This window comes from Coregonus lavaretus, assembly GCF_964263955.1.
Source record: "Coregonus lavaretus genome assembly, contig: HAP1_SCAFFOLD_6150, whole genome shotgun sequence".
Classification (NCBI taxonomy): domain Eukaryota; kingdom Metazoa; phylum Chordata; class Actinopteri; order Salmoniformes; family Salmonidae; genus Coregonus; species Coregonus lavaretus.
In genome coordinates, this window is record NW_028165503.1 from 24678 (window position 1) to 34647 (window position 9970).

General features: G+C 44.2%; 1 protein-coding gene across 1 annotated transcript; it reads left to right on the plus strand.

Annotated features, from left to right (window-relative positions):
- Positions 1 to 942: 942 nt before the first annotated feature.
- On the plus strand, positions 943 to 9571 carry LOC311115772 (adenylate cyclase type 6-like; the record flags this gene model as incomplete). Its single annotated transcript, XM_084190912.1, has 5 exons — positions 943 to 1218; positions 6178 to 6327; positions 7894 to 8015; positions 9203 to 9314; positions 9444 to 9571. Coding segments are annotated over 5 exons (788 nt in total), but the record flags the coding sequence as incomplete, so codon positions are not given.
- Between the last annotated feature and the right edge of the window lie 399 nt (positions 9572 to 9970).

The following is a 9970-nucleotide window of genomic DNA, read 5'->3' on the forward strand; positions in this document are numbered from 1 at the left end:
TATAGATATCCCAGGAAATGTATAGATTTTCTGAGAAATGTATAGATATCCCAATTTTGAAAAATTAAGATTTTTTCATCATATTGAACCTCGTACAGTATATCACATCCGATTTGTGTTTCCAGACATTTCTAGATGTCTTGTTTTCATGCTGTAAATCCTATGGCATAGAGCAGTCATACTCAAATGGCACCAGCAAAAGGTCAGTATGGACCGAACAGCACCAAACGATATCGAAGTCAGTAAATTAATTTCAGACAGCTTTCAAACATGATCGACCGGGTGCCGTTTCCCAAGCGCAGATTTTATAATGAAAGAAAGAAGGAATTCTGTGAGGAGCTGTTGGTCTTAACAAATCTAGAAGCACACACACGGGGAGAGGATATCCATGAGGCCATCAAAGGGATGCTGACAAAAAGGGGGATAGATCTGAAGTCGGTGGTCTCCATCACCAAAGATGGAGCTCCAGCCATGATAGGAAGAGGGAGGGGACTGGTTGCACGTTTGAAAGAGGACCACCCTGACCTGACATCATATCACTGCATCATCCATCAATCTGTCCTGTGTGCCAGTCTGGGAAAAGACTATTCTGAGGTCATGACAACGATGATGAAACTGATCAACTTTTTGAGAGCAACATCATCCCTACAACATCGCCTGCTACGAGGCATTCTGACAGAGGCCACTGCCAGTTTTGATGACTTACTACTGCACAACAATGTCAGGTGGCTCAGCAAAGGCAGCGTTTTGGAACGCTTTTGGGCAATTCAGGAGGAATCAAAGCTTTCTTATCAGAGCAAAAAAGTGACAAGGCAACTCAGTTTTCTGAGTTTTTGGAAGATGAGGAGAAGATGGAAACAGTTGCATTTTTTGACAGACATTACATCACACCTTAATCAACTGAATGTTAAGCTGCAGGGACGGGACAACACAGTGTGTGATATGATAACAGCAGTCCGGGCTTTCCAGAAGGAATTTGAGCTTTTCAAGAATGATCTCCAGGGAGAGCTTGTCCACCTCCCCAATATTCTGGTGCAAACGCAGGGAGACAAAGGTCGTCCCAACTATGTTGATTTCATCCAGAAGCTGATGGATAACTTCAAGACTCGCTTTGATGACTTCACTGTTGGAAGAGAACTGCTGCTGCTCATCCAGAACCCCTTCTTGGTCACAAATGTGACAAAGTTGTCAGAAGAAGCAAAACAGATCTTCAGATGGGTAGATGTTGCATCACCGCAAATGGAGTTGATTGAGCTGCAAGAAAATGCACCAGCATGCTTTGAAGGAGCAGGCTGGTGATTGTGACCCTGTCACTTTCTGGGGAAAGATGGCGCCTGCAGCTGATGTCCCTGTTCTCAAGAGACTGGCACTAGACATCCTGACCTTGTTTGGCTCCACATACAGTGAGGGAAAAAGGTATTTGATCCCCTGCTGATTTTGTACGTTTGCCCACTGACAAAGAAATGATCAGTCTATCATTTTAATGGTAGGTTTATTTGAACAGTGAGAGACAGAATAACAACAAAAAATCCAGAAAACGCATGTGATAAATGTTATAAATTGATTTTCATTTTAATGAGGGAAATAAGTATTTGACCCCCTCTCAATCAGAAAGATTTCTGGCTCCCAGGTGTCTTTTATACAGGTAACGAGCTGAGATTAGGAGCACACTCTTAAAGAGAGTGCTCCAAATCTCAGTTTGTTACCTGTATAAAATACACCTGTCCACAGAAGCAATCAATCCATCAGATTCCAAACTCTCCACCATGGCCAAGACCAAAGAGCTCTCCAAGGATGTCAAGGACAAGATTGTAGACCTACACAAGGCTGGAATGGGCTACAAGACCATCGCCAAGCAGCTTGGTGAGAAGGTGACAACAGTTGGTGCAATTATTTGCAAATGGATCCTCCCTCGGCCTGGGGCTCCATGCAAGATCTCACCTCGTGGAGTTGCAATGATCATGAGAACGGTGAGGAATCAGCCCAGGACTACACGGGATGATCTTGTCAATGATCTCAAGGCAGCTGGGACCATAGTCACCAAGAAAACTATTGGTAACGTACTACGCCGAAAAGGACTGAAATCCTGCAGCGCCCGCAAGGTCCCCCTGCTCAAGAAAGCACATATACAGGGCCGTCTGAAGTTTGCCAATGAAGATCTGAATGATTCAGAGGAGAACTGGGTGAAAGAATTGTGGTCAGATGAGACCAAAATCGAGCTCTTTGGCATCAACTCAACTCGCCGTGTTAGGAGGAGGAGGAATGCTGCCTATGACCCCAAGAACACCATCCCCACCGTCAAACATGGAGGTGGAAACATTATGCTTTGGGGGTGTTTTTCTGCTAAGGGGACATGACAACTTCACTGCATCAAAGGGACGATGGACGGGGCCATGTACCGTCAAATCTTGGGTGAGAACCTCCTTCCCTCAGCCAGGGCATTGAAAATGGGTCGTGGATGGGTATTCCAGCATGACAATGACCCAAAACACACGGCCAAGGCAACAAAGGAGTGGCTCAAGAAGAAGCACATTAAGGTCCTGGAGTGGTCTAGCCAGTCTCCAGACCTTAATCCCATAGAAAATCTGTGGAGGGAGCTGAAGGTTCGAGTTGCCAAACGTCAGCCTCGAAACATTAATGACTTGGAGAAGATCTGCAAAGAGCAGTGGGACAAAATCCCTCCTGAGATGTGTGCAAACCTGGTGGCCAACTACAAGAAACGTCTGACCTCTGTGATTGCCAACAAGGGTTTTGCCACCAAGTACTAAATCATGTTTTGCAGAGGGGTCAAATACTTATTTCCCTCATTAAAATGCAAATTAATTTATAACATTTTTGACATGCGTTTTTCTGGATGTTTTTGTTGTTATTCTGTCTCTCACTGTTAAAATAAACCTACCATTAAAATTATAGACTGATCATGTCTTTGTCAGTGGGCAAACGTACAAAATCAGCAGGGGATCAAATACTTTTTCCCCTCACTGTACAGCTGTACATCAGTCTACCGCACCAGGCTCACCAATGAACACCTGCATCAGTGTCTCAGAGTTGCTCTCACACCATTTGTGCCAAAGTTCAAAGCATTGTCAGGAGAGTGTAATTACTCTCATTAATGCAGGGCAAGGCTCAGACTAACTTCAACACGAATATTGCATGGCCCACAGTGACGTTCTGTGCATTCAGATTATAATTTTTGTTCAACTCTCCTTGACATGCACTTTATTTCATTTAAATATTTATTTTTTAATTCAAGGCCCATGTACAATGGTTCACAGTGCACGTTTTGCACATACAATTATGCAACCACTTTTGTTCTTCAGCAATGTTTATGCAATGTTGCACATGTTTACATTGGAAAGAAGTTGTAACTAATTGAAATTCCTAGTCTCATTTAATGTATTTAATATACATTTTATATAACCACATGTTTCCTAAGTCGTAGATGACTATGTTTGTTACTACACTGTACCACAGAGCCGATAAAGGACAATATCCATCCGGACCTTTGCCAGCTAGAAAATGTGTGTCACTGGACCTTCTCAAATAGTAGTTGAGTACCCCTGGTATAGAGTAATATGAATGTTATTTTCAACCTCACCCAACAGGTCACACCAGGTTCACTGTATCCATGGGCGGTGTGTTCAATAGGGCGATATGGGCGACGCACTGCCAAACGGGAAAAGGAAGGGATTTTTTTTCTAATCAATTATATCACGGCAACAGTAGTTATCAGTGTTCACGTCTGATCTGCCAGCCACTAAATATCAAATCAGGCTAAAGTCGTGCTTCAAATGGCCCCGCCCGTTTTTGGGGCGATTTCAGTCAAGTTGAAAATCGCCCAGAAGTCTCTCATAGCCTGTCATGTAAAATCTATTTTTTTCAAATTTCAAAGCTTTCAATACATTCTCTATGGGTGTCTGTGGGCATGCACTTACGCGCTTTCGTCATACGTGACGTAACCATGAACGTAACTAAGACAATGGCGGCTAGCAGCGTCTCTGTTGTGACCTGCAGTGTGGCGTTATTTTATGTTTTTAATTTGTAGACTTAGTTTACAAACATTCTGCCAACCATGGATTTCCAGTGGTTGGTTTTGGACTGACCTTGTTGATCGTGTACATACCCGCTACGAACGGACTAAATAATGAAAACGCTGCTGGAAGCGGAATCCCAATACAGCTGGGAGACTTGGCTGGATGACAGAGTCCCGGACAGAGAAGTGGAGCCGGCCACCTTCACCCTGGTCAGAGCGGACCGCGATCCTGGTAAGAGAGCGACTCTGTACCCCGACATTGAACTGCTTTCTGTGTCATTGCGACCTTACTATCAATTCAATTCAATTTAAGGGCTTTATTGGCATGGGAAACGTGTGTTAACATTGCCAAAGCAAGGGAAGTAGATAGTAAACAAAAGTGAAATAAACAATAAATATTAACAGTAAACATTACACTCAGAAGTTTCAAAAGAATAAAGACATTTCAAATGTCATATTATGTATATATACAGTGTTGTTACAATGTGCAAATAGTTAAAGTACAAATGGGAAAATAAATAAACATAAATATGGGTTGTATTTACAATGGTGTTTGTTCTTCACTGGTTGCCCTTTTCTTGTGGCAACAGGTCACAAATCTTGCAGCTGTGATGGCACACTGTGGTTTTTCACCTAGTAGATAAGGGAGTTTATCAAAATTGGGTTTGTTTTCGAATTCTTTGTGGATCGCTGTAATCTGAGGGAAATATGTGTCTCTAATATGGTCATACATTTGGCAGGAGGTTAGGAAGTGCAGCTCAGTTTCCACCTCATTTTGTGGGCAGTGTGCACATAGCCTGTCTTCTCTTGAGAGCCAGGTCTGCCTACGGCGGCCTTTCTCAATAGCAAGGCTATGGTCACTGAGTCTGTACATAGTCAAAGCTTTCCTTAAGTTTGGGTCAGTCACAGTGGTCAGGTATTCTGCCACTGTGTACTCTCTGTTTAGGGCCAAATAGCATTCTAGTTTGCTCTGTTTTTTTGTTTGTTCTTTCCAATGTGTCAAGTAATTCTCTTTTTGTTTTCTCATGATTTGGTTGGGTCTAATTGTGTTGTTGTTGTTGTTGTTGTTGTTGTTGTCCTGGGGCTGTGTGGGGTCTGTTTGTGTTTGTGAACAGAGGCCCAGGACAAGCTTACTTAGGGGACTCTTCTCCAAGTTCATCTCTCTGTAGGTGATGGCTTTGTTATGGAAGGTTTGGGAATCGCTTCCTTTTAAGTGGTTACTATCTGCCCCGTGAGTTCCCCCAATTGTTTGTTACCGTTGTGTACTGTTGATAATCACAAGTTTACTGGAGAACTGAGACCAAGTAGAGACTTTGGACAGGGTGGATATGGTATAATAAAGGCAGTTTATTCAGAGGTAAAGATATCTGGAATCGCGTGCACGGACTCGTTCGTGCACGCGAGTAAAGTAAAAGTGTCCTGTCTTAGGTCAGCTAGGATCACCACTCCTTGGCCACCTGCTGACAAGGCTGACAAGATAGGACTCTTTTGTCCATTGTTATAGGATAGGAACAGCATTGATTGAAAACAAACGCCCAACACAAAATGGGTCATGCACAAGATTTTAGTCAGACCAAGCTATAACATTATATATTTACTACGACAGTACATTCAACCAAAAGCTAATATAACAAAGGCATCAGAGATTATTTATAATCTGTCACAGAAACTGGAATCCATCTCCCCAGATCAGTCAATAAATGCTTCTGGTATTGACTTATATGCTGCCCCTGTCTTCATGTTGTTGCTGGACATATCTTTTTTAAAATGTGTGTAGGTCACCTAAATCATCAGAAAAATTGCCCCTCCTGAGAATTTTTTCAGGAGCCGCCACTGACTGTATCATATAACATTATAAAATGTTGAGTGTATACATTACATTTCTCTCTCTCTTTTCTTTCCATATTTTTTCCTCTCTCTCTCTCTATTTATCTCTCTCCCTCTCTCTCTCTTTTTTCTCTCTCCCCCACTCTCTCTCTCTCTCTCTTTCTCTCTCTCTCTCTCTCTCTCCCCCCACTCTCACGCTCTCTCTCCCTCTCTCGCTCTCTTTATCTCTCTCCCTCTCTCTCTCTTTTCTCTCTCTCCCCCACTCTCTCTCGCTCTCCCCCACACTCTCTCTCTCTCTCCCTCTCTTACTTCTCCAGCTGAGTGCCAACGCTTTGGTCTTCCTGTGTACCAACATGATAGGTATCTGTACCCACTACCCTGCCGAGATGTCTCAGAGACAGGCCTTTCAGGAGACCAGGGGGTACATCCAGGCCCGGCTCTACCTGCAGAGAGAGAACCAGCAACAGGTAGGCTACACACACAAAGACACACACACACACACAGGCACGAAGCATGCACACACACACACACACACACAAAAGCATGCACACGCTGGCACACACACAGGTAGGCACACAGACATGCACACAAATACACACACAGGGATGAGCACATCTCACACGTTTACACAAGCCATTACACTTTTTTACCTAAATATGCTTTCGCATTTTTGTGGGTCAACAGTATAGAGTATATCTGAATGCCTCTGTGTTCTACCATGTTCCCATGCAGTATTCCAAAGAATGAATGGCGCTCAAGGCAGTGACTCATTGAGATTTCTAGCTGTGAAACGCATGAAAAATACATGAAAGTGAATGGGTTGAACTGAGTACTTTTATCTCTGCCTGCTCTCTCTCTCAATTCAATTCAATTTCAATTTAAGGGCTTTATTGGCATGGGAAACGTATGTTAACATTGCCAAAGCAAGTGAAGTAGATAGTAAACAAAAGTGAAATAAACATTAAATATTAACAGTAAACATTACATTCAGATGTTCCAAAAGAATAAAGACATTTCAATGTCATATTATGTATATATACAGTGTTGTAACAATGTGCAAATAGTTAAAGTACAAATGGGAAAATAAATAAACATAAATATGGGTTGTATTTACAATGGTGTTTGTTCTTCACTGGTTGCCCTTTTCTTGTGGCAACAGGTCACAAATCTTGCAGCTGTGATGGCACACTGGTTTTTCACACAGTAGATAAGGGAGTTTATCAAAATTGGGATGTTTTCGAATTCTTTGTGGATCTCTGTAATCTGAGGGAAATATGTGTATCTAATATGGTCATACATTTGGCAGGAGGTTAGGAAGTGCAGCTCAGTTTCCACCTCATTTTGTGGGCAGTGTGCACATAGCCTGTCTTCTCTTGAGAGCCAGGTCTGCCTACGGTGGCCTTTCTCAATAGCAAGGCTATGCTCACTGAGTATACACTGAGTCTCCCTCTCTCTCTGTCTCTGTCTCTGTCTCTGTCTCTGTCTCTGTCTCTGTCTCTGTCTCTGTCTCTCTCTCTCTCTCTCTCTCTCTCTCTCTCTCTCTCTCTCTCTCTCTCTCTCTCTCTCTCTCTCTCTCTCTCGCTCTCTCTCTCTGCTTCTCACCCTCCCCTCTGCATCTCCCCTCCCCTCCCCTCCCCTCCCCTCCCCTCCCCCTCCCCTCCCCTCCTCTCTCTCTCTCTCTCTCTCTCTCTCTCTCTCTCTCTCTCTCTCTCTCACTGTCTCTCTCTCTCTCTCTCACTGTCTCTCTCTCTCTGCTTCTCCCCCTCTCTCTGCTTCTCTCTCTCTCTCTCTCTCTCTCTGTCTCTCTCTCTGTCTCTGTCTCTCTGCTTCTCCCCCTCCTCTCTCTCGCTCTCTGCCTCTCTCTCTGCTTCTCCCCCTCCTCTCTCTCACTCTCTGCCTCTCTCTCTGCTTCTCCCCCTCCTCTCTCTCGCTCTCTGCCTCTCTCTCTCTGCGTCTCTCTCCATCTATCGCTCTCTTTCTGCCTCTCTCTCTCTTCCCCCTTTCCCTCTCTCTCTATCAGGCACATTCTCCAGGAACGCTTGCTGCTGTCGGTGCTTCCGAGGCACGTTGCCATGGAGATGAAGGCAGAAATCAACGCCAAGAAGGAAGATATGATGTTCCACAAGATCTACATCCAGAAACATGACAACGTCAGGTAGCCATGGCCACACACCATCTCACTCTGCTCTGAACATGGACACCCACCAACAATTCATTTTAAAGCACAGTAGAGGAGAGGATCCAATGTCCCTCCTGGGAATTCTTTCTTGAGAGGAATTGAGGAAACAAGGATAATGACAGCCAGTAACGTTTTCAGACGCTTCCTTGGACTACCTGAGCTAGTCTAAACTACCTGGACTACCTGAGCTAGTCTAAACTACCTGGACTACCTGAGATAGTCTAAACTACCTGGACTACCTGAGCTAGTCTAAACTACCTGGACTACCTGAGCTAGTCTAAACTACCTGGACTACCTGAGATAGTCTAAACTACCTGGACTACCTGAGCTAGTCTAAACTACCTGGACTTCCTGAGCTAGTCTAAACTACCTGGACTTCCTGAGCTAGCACCACCAGCCTCTTGATCTAGTCTAAACTATTCACTCACCATAAAGGTGTGTTGAATTGAAAATATTATTTATCTGTCTATCTTATTCTGTCAGTGGTTGTTAAATTGAGTCATTGATAAAGGGGGCAACACCGCCATCTGGTGTTGTTTTCCCTCTTCCTTTTAATTACTATAACAAGTTAGAAAATGAGAACAATACTGAGCCGTCTTCACTGGAGAGAGAGAGAGAGAGACAGAGAGAGAGAGAGAGAGACAGACTCTCTCTCTCTGTGTCTCTCTCTCTGACTCTCTCTCTGTCTCTCTCTCTCTCTCTCTCTCTCTCTCTCTCTGTCTCTCTGTCTCTCTCTCTCTCTGTCTCTCTCTCTCTCTCTCTCTCTCTCTCTCTCTCTCTGTCTCTCTCTTTCTCTCTCTCTCTCCTCTCTTTCTGTCTCTCTCTCTCTCTCTCGCTGTCTCTCTCTCAACAGACAGGCTGGGAGGCGCTAGACCATGTTAACTATGGGTTATTGATCTCTCTCTGTCTCTCTCTCTGTCTCTGTCTCTCTCTCTCTCTCTCTCTCTCTCTGTCTCTCTCTCTGTCTCTCTCTCTCTCTCTCTCTCTCTCTCTCTGTCTCTCTCTCTGTCTCTCTCTCTCTCTGTCTCTGTCTCTCTCTCTCTCTCTCTCTCTCTGTATCTGTCTCTTCCTCACTCCCTCTCTCTCTTTATTTCTCTCTCTCAACTTCTCCTCCTCATCCACTCACTTTCTCTTTGTTGTGTTTCTCCCTCTTCATATGACAGTATACTGTTTGCTGACATCGAAGGATTCACCAGCCTGGCATCACAATGCACAGCACAAGAGTTGGTGATGACACTGAATGAACTTTTCGCTCGCTTCGACAAACTAGCTTCGGTGAGCAGTTAGTTACATTTTAGTGTTATACATCAATCATATACTTTTATGTAGTTTATTCACCAATAGTACCGTGTGTGTGTGTCCGACCATGTGTGTTCGCCGTGCGTGTGTGTCTGTATACTACAGGAGAACCACTGTCTGAGGATAAAGATCCTTGGGGACTGCTACTACTGTGTGTCGGGGCTGCCTGAGCCCAGGGCCGACCACGCTCACTGCTGTGTGGAGATGGGAGTGGACATGATAGAGGCCATCTCGTGAGTCACACACACGGATACACATGGATACACACATATGCACACATGCACGCATAGACACAGGCACACACGCACACACACAGACGGGCAAACACACAGACAGGTACACATACATACACAAATTAATTATCTATGTCTTTGAAGTAGTAAGAAACATACAATTTATCGTAACAGGTGATTTTGGTGTCTGTGTGTGTGTCTATCTCTGTGTGTGTGTGTCTATCTCTGTGTGTGTGTGTCTATCTCTGTGTGTGTGTGTGTGTCTATCTCGGTGTGTGTGTGTGTCTATCTCTGTGTGTGTGTGTGTCTATCTCTCTGTGTGTGTGTGTCTATCTCTGTGTGTGTGTGTGTGTCTATCTCTGTGTATGTGTGTGTGTCTATCTCTGTGTGTGTCTATCT